The 18,742-nt window shown below is 37.8% G+C and overlaps 1 protein-coding gene across 3 annotated transcripts in view; it reads right to left on the reverse strand.

Annotated features, from left to right (window-relative positions):
* Positions 1-18,742, reverse strand: part of CACNA2D3 (calcium voltage-gated channel auxiliary subunit alpha2delta 3) — a 547,059-nt gene that overhangs the window by 342,727 nt on the left and 185,590 nt on the right. For all 3 annotated transcript variants that reach the window (XM_072420933.1, XM_072420932.1, XM_072420934.1), the window contains one exon: positions 14,491-14,550. In XM_072420933.1, coding sequence (XP_072277034.1) covers positions 14,491-14,550 — 60 coding nt within the window. The remainder of the gene's footprint in view (positions 1-14,490; positions 14,551-18,742) is intronic.

Raw genomic sequence — 18,742 nt, forward strand, 5'->3', positions numbered from 1 at the left:
ATAATATAATATTGTATTGCATTCAATACAGCTATTTTGTGTTAAATCCAATATAAAACTATTTGAATTTCCTGCCGTGCCTCCTGCACGAACCGACGCATGCACCGACGTCACTGGGAAACCCCGGAGAATGTCTCTGCTGTCACTGGGAGAAGATTGGAGAAGGAGACCCGCGCCTGAGGATATGGACGGATAAGTAGGACGCCGGGGGACACAAAAGAACAAGGTAAGTGGGGTTTATAATTTGTTTTTTGCGACCCCGAGTATGACTCGGGATTACCGCTTTTTGCAAGTAAAATCCACTCGAAATTCCACTAGGGGGGTTAAAGGGTAGACAAGCCTCCTATGTAAGGTAAAAATTAAAGATGGAATGAGAGCGCAGAGCCTCCTGGGATACATGCGTCACACATCCTAGGAGGCTTCTTGCAGCTCTTTTTTCTTCAACTGCTGAACTCGCGAATGCACAGCGACATCGGCACTCTTTTTTTCCCATTTACAGCCGAGAGATGCGAGATCAGGTCACTTAGTCAGAAGAAGAGGAAAGAAGAGGAAAGAAGATGGCAGCTCCCAGCACTTCCTCTGCCTGGGATGAAGGCAGATTACAGATGACGCGGGACACGATTCAGGAAACCTCCAGAGGGATTGGTGGATCTGCGGAGGTTTTACTTTTACTTTTTTATTTTTTTCCACTTAAATGTTTCGGCAAACTAACTTCTAGCTAAATGGCACCAACACACTAATTTTTGTAGTTTTCTGTGCTCAGTGAATTTTGGGGGAACAAACCTCAAAAACCTCCATCACAAAGGAGGTATTGGGGGCAACCATTGCTGATTCTTCTAAAATTGCTAGTTGCCTGGTTTTCATGCTAACACTTGTGTGTCTGCAGAAAAGAACTTATCATTTGACTTTGATTTTCTGAGCTGCATACTTGTATTGTCAGTGAGAGAACCAAAGCCAGATTCTTACAGTTACTGCCAGGGGAATACATTTTTAGGATGTCAGAAACGCATATCTGGGAGCATGCTAAACATGGGGTGCCTGGGAGGGGTGAAGAGCTCTCCAAGATTGTAAGCTCTTCGGGGCAGGGTCCTCTCCTCCTCCTGTATCACTGTCTGTATCTGTCTGACATTTGCAACCCCTATTTAATGTACAGCGCCGCATAATATGTTGGCTCTATATAAATCCTGTTTATTAATAATAATAATAATAATAATAATAGTAATAATAATAATAAGCTAACATGGAGCAATGCTTTAATATCTTTAAATACTTTTTTAGTCTATAGCATTTAATTATGAAGATACAACCCAGTGGATTGATAGTGGCAGGCATGCAGAGGATTGAAGTATAGCCATATGTCCATTTAAACCTCGTTTCTATCCTTGCAGTCAGAAGCGGAAAAGTTGCACAGGGCCGGAGGAGCCCTGGAGATCCAGCAAACTGATCAGCTTGAGTAACCGGGTAAGATCTGGAGAGGTCCGAGGTTGTCAGACATGGCAGCACCAAACAGTTTTCATATTATTAACAAAATTTTAATTCCAGAGTCATTGAGAGGTATAAATCAGCAAATGATTGAATAATTCATCAGTATTTACTCATAAATATATAACTTCTGGCTCACAGTTTCTTTTAAAAGTAATATTTTAACCTAAAAATTCAGCTAGAGAAGGGAGTTATAGATTTGGAGAAGGTAAGAAGAGCTTTTTTTGTGTGCCATTGAAAAGCTTTCTTTTCATTTTCTAGATCCAGCAGAATTATTTCCAATTAAAGCTTTTTAAAAGGTAACTTGCTTCAGTTTGGAGAAGTTTCCCCATTGGTAGGTTTATCCAGCCTGATGAAAACTCTGAATTTTGAGTTTTTCTATATTGTGCTTTCATTGACAATGATCATCAGATCAAGCATAGAAAGTGAATTCCCCCATTAGGGACACAAAACGTTAGAATAACTTGACAGTGGTTTCATCTCAATTCTGAACTGGATTTATATTCTTTTGAATCAATTTTAATAATTCCAAAAGGTCATTTTGCATCCTTTTCCATATGTGTTTAGGAATAGGTGTATACATCAGTCAACATGATTTTTGTGGCCCTTTAAACATTACAATGAACAAGTCTGATTGCTCCATAATGACGCTGACTCCTGAAAAGTGACCTTTGTGCTTCAACAAAAATTCAAACAAAAATCATTACTTTGTTTAATTAACTTTCTTACAATACAAGGGCTCATTCTGTCTCAATTCAGTGAACCTAAACCTGCCGCCAGCGCAATTAGTAGCAAAGCATTAATCTGCAGGAGGCTTACACCTGACAGACAGCATAATGAGCTCTATTCTGTGGGGCGAGATTAACACTTAAAGGACAAGTAAGTCATAAAAACTTTGTCATGTGGTGAAGTGCAATCCCACTGAGTTTGGTATTGTACTCTTGATGCTGAAAATACCTTGAAATTAGGGAAGCCATATTTTGGCACGCTATATGACGAATTTGAGTACACATTGCAGGGGTTAAAGGGTATGTACACCCTAAAAAGAAACTTATCTTACTTGCATGCATTTTATCTGTATTATTAAAAGTAATTTTTTTTGTATCTTTTTAATAAGTTGAAAAGATAATCAGCCCTTGCCAGCTCACCTATGGGCCTCCAGAATACCTCCCCTTTATGAGATGAGAGGGTGATTTCTCTTGACCAGCCTTTCTCAACCTTTTTACCCCTGAAAACCCCTTAAAATTAGTTGTCGGGAACCCCCTGCTACAACTAATTTACCAGGGGTCAGATAGAAAAGGTCTTTTACTTTGGTGTCCTCCTTACAGCTGAGGTGAGAAAGCAACCTCCAAGGCAAATTTAAAATAAAAGACAATTTGTATCATGCAGCTGGCGCAGAACACATGGCTTTTGCCCCAGAACCATGCCGTCATCATTAAATAGTACGTCAATCAGCCACAGCTTGAGGAACCCTAAGGAACCGCTGAAGGAACTCTAGACTTCCATGGATTCCTGGATGAGAATGGCAGCATTGTCAATGCTTCTCATCCACATATAGATGTTACAAAGCATTGTGTTGTCAGTTTAGCTCATGAGACGTAATACTAGCAGGATCATCAAGAGAAAATAAAGGAAAAAAGCCAGATAAAAACTAATGCAGCTACCACATACTAAGGAATGTTATTCTGCATCATATTCTATTTTGTTCTTGGGTTTAGCTATACCTTATTGCCTGGGTTTTTATCGAACATGTGTAAGAATTGGAAGTACTTATATCACTTGTACATGTATTACTCCTAAATTTACAATTTCTGTATTTAAAACTATATCAATGCACTTTATGCTGTAGAAATAGAAAAAAAAAACTATTTTGCCTTTATATTGCACTAAATTCACAAACTGTACTAGAGACGGAAAAACAATTGGATGAGAATCACAGCGTGACATCAGTGTAGTATTAAGTTGTATGAGGGAACCGTTACCGAGCCGTACGCTTCAGTATTGTTTCCACCACTACAACAGTCACCCCGATTCTCATCCGATTGTATTATTTTATTTATTTCTCAGGAGTTCTGTTAGGTAAGTATAACCTTAACTGTGTACTTTCTACTATAATATTATACTGCTATTATATTTAATGGCATTAAATAGTTTGACTTTGATAACTATAATTTTTTGGTCTTAGATTGGAATTAAATAAACCCATAATGAGTGAGAAAAAGCAAATAAATAGTTTGCATTTCTATAGTAATACCAAAGATAATGAAACTAATTATAATAGTAACAATAGTAATACTTAACAGTGAGCTGATCAGTGAATGAGAGCCTCCACAGTCCTTGTCAGCACTATTAGGAAGATCATTATATTACAAATGTATTTATCTTTTTACTAAATTAATATTAATGGTCCACGGGATTTAAAATTATAAGTTTAGTGGTCCGTGAGGTCTGAAAGGTTGGCGACCGCTTCTCCAAGCAGCCTATGATGAAAAAATGTCAGGGGCTTCTTCTGCCTATAAACTGGCAGTCCCAGTCTCCATACTGGTATCAGCAATGTTCTCTACCGATGAATGCGGGACCTCGAGTCATCTCCAACTATTGCTTCTTTAGCTACCAAAGTAATAACCTAATTGTAATGAACAGTTGTGGTTGCTCAGATCCAGCATCATGTTTTCTTTGCTTCTTTGAAGAATTTCAAACAGCATGCAAACAGTAGGCTCCCCCTTATTCTACAGCAATGTGTGCAATTTGGCATTCACAGTCAAACATTGCTTATTTGAAACAGAAAAGTTTTAGATCTGTTGATGGAAGTTGAAGGCTGAATTGAATGGGAGTGGAATATGGGATATGGAAAGTGGTGTTGATATAGTTGAGTTGTCCATCTTACCAAAACCACAGAAGACAGTAAGAAGATATCATTGAAAGTCATTAAATGTTGCTGCGAATGTGAGTCTATCGCTTACATTGGCTTTTCCTGGGTAGAGATTGTCAATGAGATGCAGATTATTCTGCTTTTATGAATCACTCTGTTAAACTTTCAGCATCAGACTAACCACCTCCATTCCTGGAGATTTATCCTTTGTTAAAAACTGCCACCAGTCACAAAGACCCAACGAAAGCCACTTCTCTAAATGAAATAATGATACCCAATGCACTTTGATATTTTTAAGATCATGGATGCTCACAGTGGATACCTTTCTGTGTAATATGTTATATATTTGAAGCTTCCAAGCTTTTACTTAAAACTAGTAGACTACAGCTTGCTATGGTTTATAATCTATAATCACCTGCATAGAAGGAAGAACACAAGTAAAGCACATCCCTTACTGCGAGGAAATGGTCTAAATTGCATCTTCTTTATGTGTACTTACAAGAACATGCCAGCAATGAAATACCATAACAAATATAATTATTAGCTTAGATAAGGAAGAGATGCTTTGAGCAGAAAAAGAGATTTGCATTAGTAAAACATGAACAGAATGATAAGTGCAGTCTGCAAACTGCAAAGGGAAAATAAGCACTTTGCTGGTAAAGGTAGATCTAAGACATTGGATGCACTTCTGAGATGGAACATTAACTCCTTGTCTGTCGTGGCAAATGGTCAGTAAATAACCCGCTATGAGCCATCCTGGAATTGTAAACTCTCCATCATTCTTGGAAATGGCAAACGCCATGTAAAGCATCACAACTGTTGGAGGTGATGAAAACTACTCCATATTGCCAAAGTTTAGGGGTTTTTAGACTTTCTATTCTATAATTAGATTGAATATTTAAGAGGCCCTTCTTAAGTAACTCCACCCTTCAAAGAAGTTGTTTTACAAGAGCATGTGTAGGATTTTGTGTCCATTCTACCTAAAGAGCATTTATAAGGTCAGGGACTGCTGTTGGATGGGAAGATCTAGTTTTCTGTTTTCTAATTCAGCCCAAAGGCTTTTAATAGGGTTGAGGTCAGGACTTTGTGTAGACTACTCAAGTCCCTTCATATAGTTGCATCAAGTCCATCGAGTTTAACCTCCAGGGAAATAAACATATGCCAGATATAAAACCATAGGGACATAGTTGGTCCCCCTGGTACAATTTGCTTCAACAGGGGAAAAAAATTCCTTCCCGATTCCATGAGGCAATCAGATGTTCCCTGGATCAATAGTCTCTGTTATCTTTACTTTAAGGTCCTAATACCCATTTATTCACACCAAACTCATCAAGCCATGTCTTTATGGACCTGGTTTTGTGTACCATTGTACAGACATATAGAGAAAAGGGTTGGTCGCTAAACAGTTCAGCATTTTGTATCTGCTACTCATCTGCTACATATTGCTGCTAAATGCTGCACCTCCTTATAACTTAGATTATCCTCACAATATGTTAAATACACTGAATTATAAAATACATTTTTGTGCATACAATATACCATTCAGTATCTGAGCACAATATTCAAGTCATTTGTTATTACATACAATGAAATGAACTTTTATAATCTACCTACGAACCAGCAAATCAATACAAAATCTATTTCAAAAGACAACATTATGTTTGAAAGATAGTCTTATGTTATAGCATTTAAAAAAAAATCTCTTTGTTTTCTGTGCTGTACTCAATGCCAGAATGTTATTTTTCTGCACAAATTATGTGTTTGAGCACAATAATACCTGCAACAGACATAATAATACTGTGTAAATGATCTATAATTATCCTTCGTCTTAGACTGTCCCTGAATTTCAACTTTAATGGATGAAGCTGGATTTCAGATGACAGACTGCAGTCAGTGAATAATACACTTGGAAAGAATGTGAAACATGTTACCTCTATATTATGCTGCAAAGACATCATGGATCTAATTTAAAAAATCTGAAAGCAAATGACAACATGAACAAACAAGCAAGAATATATGGGCTTATTGCACAGGAATAGGTATATGTTAAAAAATACTCCCCCAGCCGCTCTCTCCGCTCCTCCAATGACCTACTAATGACTTCCTCACTCATAACCTCATCACACGCACGAATACAAGACTTTTCTAGAGCTGCTCCAACTCTCTGGAATGATCTTCCTCGTCCTATTCGGCTTGCTCCTACTTTCTGCTCATTTAAAAGAGCGCTCAAAACTCATTTTTTCAAACTTGCCTACCCGGCTTCTTCTGTCATTTGAAACCATCACTACTTCCCACACTACATATCTCACATCCTTTGTGTGTGAAATTCCCCCACCTACTAGATTGTAAGCTCTTCGGGGCAGGGTCCTCTCCTCCTGTATCACTGTCTGTATTAGTCTGTCATTTGCAATCCCTATTTAATGTACAGCTCTGCGTAATATGTTGGCGCTATATAAATCCTGTTTAATAATAATAATAATAATAATAATAACATTATTGTGTCACCTATAGGTCAGCATCTCTTTCTTGGAAGGAGACTAGATGAGGTTTGAACAAAAATTGTATTGAAACAAGGATGAAAGTGGTGCCTATAACATTTACACATTATATAATTTATGCCTTAACCCAGGAACTTTTCATATTGCACCTCACCAGTCCTCATACATAATCACTACATTCACTATTGAATACATTTTCTGCAAGAACAGAAAATACCATATGGTCCTACCCAAAGTCCATCATTCTTGTAACTTGTGTAGACTGAAATATTAGCTCAATGTTATCGGCTTTCTCCACGTCTCTTATGCCAACTACAGAGCACCTTGCCCTATGTTCTGTAATCTCACAGGGTACAGGGTAAATATTAAGTTCTGCCCTTTTTGTCCAGTGACCAACCCCTCCGGCCAGCCCCATTACCCATACATCCCATGTGATGCCCCTGGTCAAAAGACATGATTAAAAATGTGAAAGTTTGTTATACCATACTGATTTGTTATGTATTGTTTTAACATGATCCAGCAGTCTGTAATTTCTAATAGAAATTTTGAAGCACAAAGGACGAAGGACAAAGGACAACCTCCATAGAAGAGAAGGAAGAGGAAGATGCTCATAATTCAAGAGACCAGGCAAAATATAAGGAGGGCTTGTGATGAGATGTAGGATATGTCATATATTCTATAAAAATGATATGGTATGATGAAGTGAGCATCTGTCTATATCCATACGTTTGATATATTTTCATTATCTTTCTTATTCTATCCCTTTGAGACTGTGAATAAACTAATACAAAAAGCAGCGTGCTGCAGGTGGTCTACATTTACATAATTATTATCACAAGCCCAAAGCTTCCTCCCATTATTTGAGAGTAATGGGAGCTGTTTAATGTAAGAGTTTAGAAAGTTCACTGATTTCTTTTAATGCAGTAAAACTGTCAAACTCTGAGGCAAACACAATACAACAGATGTTAGATGGGTATTGGTTACATTAATGTTTCATATAATATAAGCCTGATTGTCTTTGTTACAGCTCGCCCTCGTCTGACATTATTCTGCTGCAAATCACAAAACGATTATTGTAGATTATATTGTAACGCGACGTCTAAAATGTCATCTGGAATATTAGAACAGAAACTTCAGAGCTCATATCTTATTTTCAGCGTGAACTGCCAGTTCCGAAAGATTTATAAATTACACAGAGCTCTACCTTAAAGAGCAAGCAAACCTCCTTATCGAACGTAAATTATGTCTGAGTGCTTTGATTGCATCCTTTAGTGATATGCTTCAAGAAAGTGAAGTGTTGGTAGACAAGTGACGAAGGGTAAGCTTATAGAGTATGTCAAGTCAAAAACTTTTTATCAAGTTTTGGATATAATAGGAATAGGAAAAGATAACAACCCCGCAGGGTTTTTACTGCTACCCAGTGCTCCATTGGAAAAATTTCCCCCGACTTTCTGTCTGTGTGAGATTTTATCAGATTGGTGGAGAATGTACAGTAATGTTCCTCAGCAGGTTGCTGGAGGTTTCTTCTAAAAGTGTCACACTTATCTCCAACCTAAAGTGTCCCCCCATTCCCCCCTGACAATCAATGTAAAGATCCAAATCTACACTAAATTAGAACAGACGGAGAAAGACTGTTCTAATCATTATAACTTCATAAAAATTTAGGAAACCTTTCGCATGCACAACTCAGCTTCTTTGATAGATACCTGGAGAGATCAGGCAGGTAGGAGAGATTATTGGAGAAGGAACATCGCCTGTCCCTTTCTGCAATATTGACCTGCCTGAGAGTGATCTTTTTAAAACTAAAAGAAAATAGACTTTCATTATGATAGTGAATGATCATTTAGCTTTGTGAAAGTCAATTCCCATAGGTGGTTGCACTCACTGGGAGTTTTTTCATTTCTAATTCTGCAGACAAATCAGTGTAAACAAATATTTATATATATATAAAAAGCCATTGGGGAGTCTATGCCTCCTTTACTTTTTTCCTATATGATCCTAATGACACAAATTTTCGCCCATTCACTTGTTGGTTAAATTATTGTCACCATGACTATCTAAAACAGAGTAATGGATAGTGGGAAAGAAAACTGATTGAATTGCTTATATTTCAGTCTTTAGCAACTCTTACCACTTTGCATGAAATACTGTTATAACAAACAGCAAGAAAGCAAGCATATCAAAGCTCAACTCCAGCTAAATGTTCAGTTTTGTATAGAGTGGGCTCACCAATGAAGTCATTTTTGTGGTCCCTATTCCCAATCTGCACACATTAACAGACTATTTGCAAAATTGGGCAATCGCGGCAAACTAGATTGCTTACCCCCTTGTTTTCCTGAAAAGAAGAAAAGATCAAAGAGACTGAAATGCTAATAAAATACATAAATGTCTTCAATAACTCCCTAGGAATAGGGGGAGGTTAGCAATATTGGCTCAGACATTATTTCTTAGCACTGGATTGTCTTCAAAGATGATTACTTGAGATATATTTTTTGTTTTACTGTTATGACCAATTTCCCTACCCCAACAAGCAATATCATTTATTTAAAGTCCTCTTTAATTACTAATTATTATAAAATGAAATACTCTTTCATATTCCAACTTCAAAGATATTTGAAACCAGTGAATAGAGTTGGAGAATGTTCTGAGATGTGTGACACTTCAAACAAATGTGAAGTTAAAATTGATACAAGCTTGCGGTGGCTAACCATAGATTCGCACATCTCATATCTATATGGAGAGTTTGCAATCAGGTGACAATTTTGTCAGCTAGCTAGCCTGTCTATACTTGAGATAATGGAGTGCTGAAATACTCAGAATGACCAATTTTAGACCAGACTTGCTGTCAGATAACTGCTTCTAGACAGCTCTACTCGAGTGCTCTGTAATGGCTCCGTTAGAGAAGGCTGATCTAACAGAGGTAATCAAAAATCTCTTTAACACTGTACCCGGCAAACAAACAGACCTGAAACCTCTGTGCAAAATGGTATAGAAAATCAACTGTCAAACTTTTAAAACAAAATTAAATTTTACTAATGAGATGTGTAATAAATATGGTTTGTTATTTCTTTAATAATAATGGAGGAACTCTAATAGCTTCTAACACTAACTTTGGCACTGCAGGCCAATACTTAAGTGTTACCTGCAACCAAGTTGTGTATCTGAAAGGGTTGATGGGAAACTGTTCTGAGGCTTTAAAATACGCTTTGCTGTTGGGCAGGAGACTCAAAATTAGGAGGAAATGTACACTGACAATCTGTTAGTAGGCTGAGCAGAGGGCTCCCAACTAAAAGCTTAAATTGTGATTGGTTCTAGGCTCATATTAAGAGGAACAGTAAGTACTTTAGTCACTGACCTAACCAATACTTTCATATATGGTGAGCCAAGCAACCATTTGGATGTCAGCTCTTTTTCCAAAATTATGTCTGCTCTTTTTTTCCAACTAAGTGATAAACCTTTTACTCTACTTTCGTTTTTGGTTCCTAAAAATGTAAGGAAAAAAGAATAAAGGTGAAATTTTACCTTTTACAAAACTTTACAAGTTTTTAGTAGTATTTCCCTTCTTAAAATAGTAGGCTCCTTTTATTTGAGCTGTGAAAAGTACATCAAAGTTTAGCAATTGGAATGTGGCATTTCGGCTTGATAAGATTCTTTTAGCATAATAGCGTTGTTATGTAATGTAAACCTTTCTTCCATTACATTTTTATTACAAGCATTTTTTTGTCTTTTGTTCAATGGCAGAGTTGCTTTAGGATAGATTGTAGGTCCTTTCTACACATTACATAGTTTACAGATAACTTTTTCCTTGATTACATCAGTTACAAATTGGATTTCAAATTTGCCGATTTTCTTTTATTCTGCTCTAGATTGTATTATCATCATGGATCATTATGAGTAATACATTTAGAACATGTTTTATAGACTATTCACCATTTGGCTTCTTGTATTGTTTTTACAAAAAAGCATAAATTTCAGCACAGTTTCTAGTTTCCGTTGCAAAGATCAACTGATCTCAGCTCTACAACTAGGGAGTTATTGTTTAACATGAACACCTGAGAAATGAGCAAAAACCTTTACCAATTCCTTACAGATGGCAACATTGATCCATCCTGGACAGAGCCTTAGTACCAAATCATCGCTGTCATTACTTTACTTGAAGCCGAGGGCTCTATGAGATTTTTGATGAAGAACAACAATCTCACATAAGGTTGCAGAGGGGTCGCTGAGATGAAGATTACCAATTGATCAGTGTTAATGGAGCGTAGTAACAATAAACAACAAAAGGCTATGCAAAGATTTTGCAGCCTATAGCACTCCGGGGAAAAGAACAATTCCCACTACAGACTAACAAATAGGTCAGACAAGTGGAAAAACATGAGCACTGATTTTTAAGGAGGCTTTGAAAACAGAAGTACAAAAGAGAAATTGCAATTGGCTGTATGTAAATATACATTACGTTATTTAAACTGAAGTTAAAATATCTATACCCGAGAACATGAATATATTGTAATGCAGTTTTCCAGTCCTTAGATATGGTAAATGCATTAGGTTTCTTTTTTTTTTTCAACTATAGAACAATACCTGTTGTTTTGGATAGAAATCTAATTTCTTTGTGAGTCCTGTGCACAGGTCTGGCAGGTCATTTTGGCAGAAAGGGACAGACGATGTCCCGTCTGCAATAATGCATCTTACCTGCCTGATCACTCCAGGTTTCTGACATTCAAGATGTCATGCACAGTGTCAGCTTTGGATGCCAGGGAAACCTGGCAATCTCAGCTTCCCTTGCATGTTCTGGGGATGAATGAACCTCTCTGTATCGGGAGTTATGTCCTCCCAACATGGCCACCTAAGATGGCCAAAGATTGTCTGGAAGAAGGAAAAGAAGAAAAGGAGGATGGCAATGCCAGTGCAATGCCAGGCAGTGCGGGAACAGATTTAGTTCCACTTTAATTGATAACTCACCTCACCTTACCTAACCTCACCTCACTATGTAATAGAGGTAAGAGGGGGGAAAGTGTTTCAGTCAAAATAGGAATAGCGGCCTAGGATGACAACATACCCCTCCATAGGGGTGATCTTCTTATACACATTTGTAGCCCAGCAGCTAACTACAGATTTCATATTCATGGGCGACCTCATCCAACAGCCTACACCAAGCCTTATGCATCCTCCTTCCTCCGCTGATCTGTGCATGCAAAGATTTTTCTCAGTGGGGTGCAATGAAGAACCCATTTTACTTACAAGCAATTAGACCCCTGTTTTGTTAGAGCCTACTGAGGCACACATCCACTCAACCATGTAGACACATCTGGCTAGCTAAACCCCGGTAATTGTTAGAATTTTTATAAAATGTTAGTAACTGTGTCCCATAGTTCTAGTCACTCTCTCACTCACAATGAAGCATAAGAAGAAATTTGTAAAGTACTGAGTCATGTTTCAAGAAGTTTTACTTTTACCTTAAGTAAGATCCCCTTCCAAATTTTAATAAGTCTCTAAGTTTACATTACCCAATTCAGCATAAAAAACAAACCATAGGCTAAAATGTCAAGGCTCAAAAATAATTACAAAGCTTTTTTTCCAATGAAATATTAAAAACATGCTCACACATTTGACTAATAGTTTATTTTCCCTATCCTTGTAAAATTGCCATTTCGTTAGCTGAAAAGATTAGAAAACAATCTCCTGCTGAAATGACTGATAATAAATATATGTAAATGACCGAAAAAAAATTCTTCTAGGTCTAAAGCAGAAAGGGATAACTGTTTAAGGAACACATATGTGAGCTGTCTGAAGATAAACACTGACTTATATTAATGGTTTTCTACAAGTTCATCAAGAAAAAGTGCCTTCGGGCAGCGCGTTAGAGAATTTTTAAACTGCAAAAAAACAAAACGAAGAAAATAAGCTCAGAGTAAATTAACTCTGTGTGATGGAGCAAAATTAAATGCTAACAGCTTGGGGGGAAAGAAGCATGCAGCTCTCATACAGATCACCAAGAACTAAGACAAAGAGTTACCACATAGCCAAGTTTAACTTGTCACATTACAGCAGATTGGATACATACAAGAAAAAGTAAGTGAGAATCAGATATCCCACCACTTATTACCGTGAGCATATTTTAACTTCATTACCCTGTTATGGTCAATAAGGCCAATAAATTTTACTGTCCGAACCCAGAAATCGGCCAAAAAAGGAATGGCGTCCATTTTCTGGGACAAAGACGGTATTCTGTTGGTGGACTACCTACCTCAGCGCTCTAGTATCACCGGACAGTATTATGCTAACCTCCTGGACCAGCTGAAGGAGGCAATTAGGACAAAATGCCGTGGAAAGTTGACCAAAGGGATCCTTTTTTGCAGGACAATGCACCTGCGCACACATCCAATGTTGTGGATGCCAAATTGAACACCCTGGGTTTCCAAATGGTCCACCATCCCCCTACTCACCTGACCTGGCCCCTTAGGACTATTATCTGTTCCCAATTTCGAAGGGACAACGTTTTGAGGACATTTCTGACGTCAAAGATGCTGCTGGGAGCTGGTTTGCGGCCCAAACGATGGACTTTTATTGGAACGGTCTAGAAAAGCTGCAACTACGCTGTACCAAGTGCATCAGTCCGGGGGGAATATGTTGGAAAAATGTGTTATTTCATAACTCTGGGTTTCTTCTTTCTGGGCAAAGCCAGGAACTTCTCAGTACCCCCTCATATTAGCTTAAAACTCTTATTGTGTTGGTGTACGCTGGGTAAAAATGAAACATTGTATTCAAATACAAAGCAATATGCTGCAACACATGTTAAGGAAAGAATACTGCTATTCTGGCTCCAGTTAGCCAAACAAAAAAGTCTAAGCATTAAAGATAGAGAGAACAGGCTAAACCTATAGTTTGTGTTTACTGTTTAATCACTAAAACCTCCTGCCTACGTACAAACACTATAGCATAGCTTGGAAAGCCTTTCCTCTCCCCTTCTGTTATTTTGTTACTTGGGCATAGGTTTTGTTAGCTCCACTAATGGCCATGTGGCTGTGCCCATACTAAATAATTAGGCAGCTGGCAGACTTCTGGCTGCTGGCACTCCATTCCATTGACCATCTAATCACCCAATATATACTCTATTTTCAACTTTTTAGGGAAAGATTCTCTTTCCCCTTTTTTTCCCCCTTATTTGCAGCCATTTGATCAAGTGTTATTTCCAATTTCTTCCATTTTTTTGGGAAACTATTCTTCCAATTAATTCTTCCACCAAGAGTTTTGAATACCCTAATTAAGGAAATTAAGTACTCCTTACCATAGCAACAATACAAATTACCACTATCCTTGGAGTAAGCTCAGCTACTTCATATCTTAATCCTACCACTAAAACCAACAACCATATCTCCCTAATTATGATTATCATCAGCGACTACCTACCATCAATATGAGTCTCACGATCCCCTGAGAAAGCAAAACGCGACGGGAATCAGAACCATTTTGAGTAGTTATATTGTATTCATATGAAATATTTGATTTTACACTCCCTGTGGTGAGTTATGTTAGCCTGGTTTCTAAATTCTATTATCAAGGTTTTTTTTTCCTCTGAAATATACTTTCTAAATGAAGATTTATCTTTTTGTAATAGAAACAAACAAAGTGACTTACCTGTAGATCAGCATCAAATTCATGCTTCAAATGTGCCTCCTCTGCTGCTTCAACCAGCCTCTGGAATTAAAGTTATATAACGGAGTTAGAGTAGTCTGCTACATTTGTAAGTTATCTTCAAAATATACAACAACTAGTTATAAAAGTTATAAAAGTGTGTTCCCATCTGATATGTAAGTGCCCTTCATAAGACCGCTGTACACATTTCAGATTTGCACCCCAGACGAGCCCACCTATTCGTATCAGGGGAGAATCACGCGTGTACATAGCCTTAAGTGAACTTCACAGTAGCATGTGTCCATGCTACATATTATATATTTGTTTTTGATGGCAAGACATAAGCCTAAGCAAATATTATCAGCTATTGGGGTTGATTTACTAACAAAGGTTTGGGCGTTGGGTGTTACTTGTGAGAGGTAAGTTATAACTTTTTAAAGGAAATGTTCATGCATAGTGGATGCTGTGAGGCTCTGGTGACTTTACCCATCCAATCATGGGCAATCAGAAATCCTGTTTTTTTTGTTTTGTTTCATTTTTTACATTTCCTTGCATGTGATTGGGTTTTATGCAATATAAATTTTTCAAAGGTAAGAGAAATTAATTTACCAATTGATATCTCACTTGCATATAGTTAGTAAGTCACACTATTTACAGTGTGCTTGGGCATCAGGAAATTAGAAATACCAAGATTTAATTTAGGAACAGATTATCTGTTATTTGTTTCATTATTTGTTCATGTAATGTGTTCCTATTGTCTAACATTTTTTTGACATTTGTCTCCACCAATTGCTACAGCATGCCCATGTTCTTTGGCCATTCCTGGGAAGGATGGTCATATCTGACCTTCTAAAGATGCCAACAGTTCTTAACCATCTCCTATAAAATGTCTGCAATCATTACTGGAAATAAAAGTGACCCTTAGGTAATGTTAAGGGGTGCATGTGAGGCCAATTACAATATACAGTAAACTGATTATTGCTGCCAATAGTGTTTTTTCCTCCATAATCTGATGGCTAAAATGAGTAAGAAGTTTCATCAGACTTTCTAAGTCATGGCACCTTTATAGTGACTGCGTAATGCCCATTTAGTCTATATCATTGCCTCCATCTTAGAACGGTTTGTAATCTATAGGAGAAAACAAAAAGCAAGAAAAAAACAGCAAAAAAATAAATAAATAAATAGTCCCTTTTTTTTTCATTGCAACAGAATTGTGAGTTTTTTTGATTACTTACAAGCTGTTGCAATAAACAAAGACATAAAAAAATCAGCAGCAATGTATATACAATCGCCCACGTAATTTGAGATAAGCAAAGCATTCCCTTTGTAATCACAATCATTGGGTTGTGGATTATGGGGAACAGAAAATGATGACTTCTTCAATATTGAAGCCTTAAAACCTTTCAAGGAGCAACAATGATTTGAATGTGTCTGAGTCACCTAATGAGAGCCAAATAAACACTAGATCAATATCACATCATATAGAAAGCCTGCAAACATCATTATAAATTACAATTACAGCATTATTTCACTGTAATCAATGCAAGGAGCATAGAGTACATCACTTATTTGCTTTGCTCTATTATATATGTTTGATCGATATGGAATGTGCTGATGTGATTACTGAAACATTATCTTTTAATATATTTAATAAGAGATTTTCTACATAATGAAGATGTCCATATTATACATTGACATAAACATTGTTCATACAAATTGGCAAATTCTTTTAACTGTACCTACAGTCTTGGTAGACATTATAGTAAGGTAGGCAGTTATTCGGGCATTAGGTTTTTATTATTAGGCTTTAATGATTTTATTCTACATTTGAAGGCTGATATTAAAGAATACCTCCTCTACAAGTCAGGCCTCACCTGCACAGCAGATTTAGGGAGTTTAGGATGTGGAAGTGTTGGGGCCCCTTTACATTTAAAGTGTACAAATGCATGGTTGGCTACTCCTGGGAGCACAGCAAACTGCGGCTGTGCACCTGGGAGTGGCAATCTGCACCACAGGTAACTAGATTTGAATAATGCTATGGCACGAATATTCAAACAGCAACCTCTTTGCCAAAAGAACTTGTCACTTTCGAGTTGCAGCCATGTGCAAAAAATGGTGCCTTTTTACACTTCATGTAACAATTAGGTCTACATTCTCATTTTCATCTTTTCAGCACTGTAATTTTTTGTTCCGAATGACACAAGTGCCAAGAAGTTGGGACTGGAACCTTTTGTTTCATGATTATGGTTTAATGTTTTTAGTAGTGATCATGTCTAAGGCCTGATGCAGTATAGTATGCAACCATGTTTTCTGCCATGGCAGTTCTCGTCAGTTGGATTGAGTGACCATTGTAGGTTTAATTAGTTTGTACCACTTCAGACTCATCCAGTGCCTTAAGACAGAGGGGTCCCCAACCCCTGGTCCGCCACTAGTGGGCCATGGCCATCTGACAGGTTTGGCTCTGGCTGGTGCACCCTAAAGCGGGGTCAGGAGAAGGACGCTTAGGGGAGCACATGGCCCGAACCGAGGACCATGTCCCCCTGGGGCATCAAAGGCTCAGTGTAGTGGGCGAGTTGTATCTCTCATAACCCGCCCACTTACCCATCGCAGGTCTGAGCCTGAGTGTGGACGGGTTCTGGCATCATGACGTCACTCTGGGGAATTTTCTTCACTTTTGAGTGACACATGGCTCCCCGTGCATGCGCAATCAGGAGTTTGTTGCTGCGATCTCCAAAAGGTTAGGCACCAGACATCACTATAAGTCACTGTCCACAGTCTAAGAAACCGTCTTGAGATATCAATAATTTGGGGTTCCCATTGGAAAAGGAATCCCCCTTCTGATATATCAAATATAAGTAATGATGTATCCATGAATCTGGAGCTGCAATATTTTGTGTCTGTATATTTGCCTGGTGCTCATTTTTACCAAATAAATGGTTTTAGGATATTTTTTTTTTCTAAGTAAGAGCTTTATAAGATTTTTAAGTTTATACCTGCTTTTAGATTTCAATTTACCAACTCTGAAAATAATGATAATGAAAAAAAAACTTGACAAAAAAGGAAATAAGAACACCTGTGTTTTGTGTAATTAACTCTAATGCAGCAGAGCAGCAAGTCTGGATTAAACAATGAGATAAATTTCAGTTTAGCGTGTAATATAGAAAAGTGGATCGGCATAGCAGTTCTTGGCAGAACAGATAGATTATCCACGTGGGCAAAATTATACTTATAGACCGGTGCATCCAATTTCAAACACAAGGCAAAATAATGGGAAGTTCATGGGTTGTAATAAGCAGCTATTGACCTCCTGTGCAGCCATAATATCGGCCTGATAGACAGTACACGTGTTGTGGTAGAGATTTAGTTCTGGGCTTCCTATGTTTAATAAAAATAACTTAACAGTGACTCTTCTAAATTGAATATCTAATTGTATGGTAAATACATTTTAAAACAGAAAAAAATATTTTTGTAGGCCAGAAAATGTGTACACATTTTTTTTTAACAGTACAAGAGGATCTAAGACCATTACATCAATTGCACTTCCAATACCGAGGCTAAAGACCTCAATAAATTCATTAGCCTGCACGTGATCACAATGTCATTGCTAATATAGTTATCACTAGGAATGAACGAGCAAAATTTTAAAATTCAATCTTGCTGTTACCAAACATGTAAGCGAGAATGGCCTGCGTAAATTCAGCCATCGAGATCAAATTTTTTGGGACCTGCAAGAGCAATCAGGAGAGCAGAGCTGACAGCTTCATTACCCTGATTGCTGTTGCAGCCCTGTAGTATGTGTTCTTGGATAGAGATTCTCTATCCAAGAACACAGGAGTACAATGGCTGTGCTCATCATGAATGAATGCAGCCGTGGGAATCATCCTGTGATGATTCCCACAGCTGCATTCATTGATGAGCACAGTCGCGATACTCACACTGACAGGAGGAGTACAGTGGCTGCATTCATGAATGCAGCTGTGGGAATTCTCCAGTACATGATCTCCAGGCAAGCCATCATTTAACCTTTAGTGCCCGGGGATTGCACACAGGAGGATTCCCACGGTTGCATTCATGAATGCACCTGCAGTACTCCTCCTGTAATGATTTCCTCGATCTTCCGAAGTCGGTTAGCCGAAATTTCCATCAGAAATTCGAGGACATTTTCGCAAGAATGTCAGAGGCATTCTCGCTCATCCCTAGTTATCACCTGATTGAAGACAACTCTGATTGATTCCCAATCATTAGTAACAGCTAT

The sequence above is a fragment of the Pyxicephalus adspersus genome, chromosome 8, assembly GCF_032062135.1.
Source record: "Pyxicephalus adspersus chromosome 8, UCB_Pads_2.0, whole genome shotgun sequence".
NCBI classification, from domain to species: Eukaryota; Metazoa; Chordata; class Amphibia; order Anura; family Pyxicephalidae; genus Pyxicephalus; species Pyxicephalus adspersus.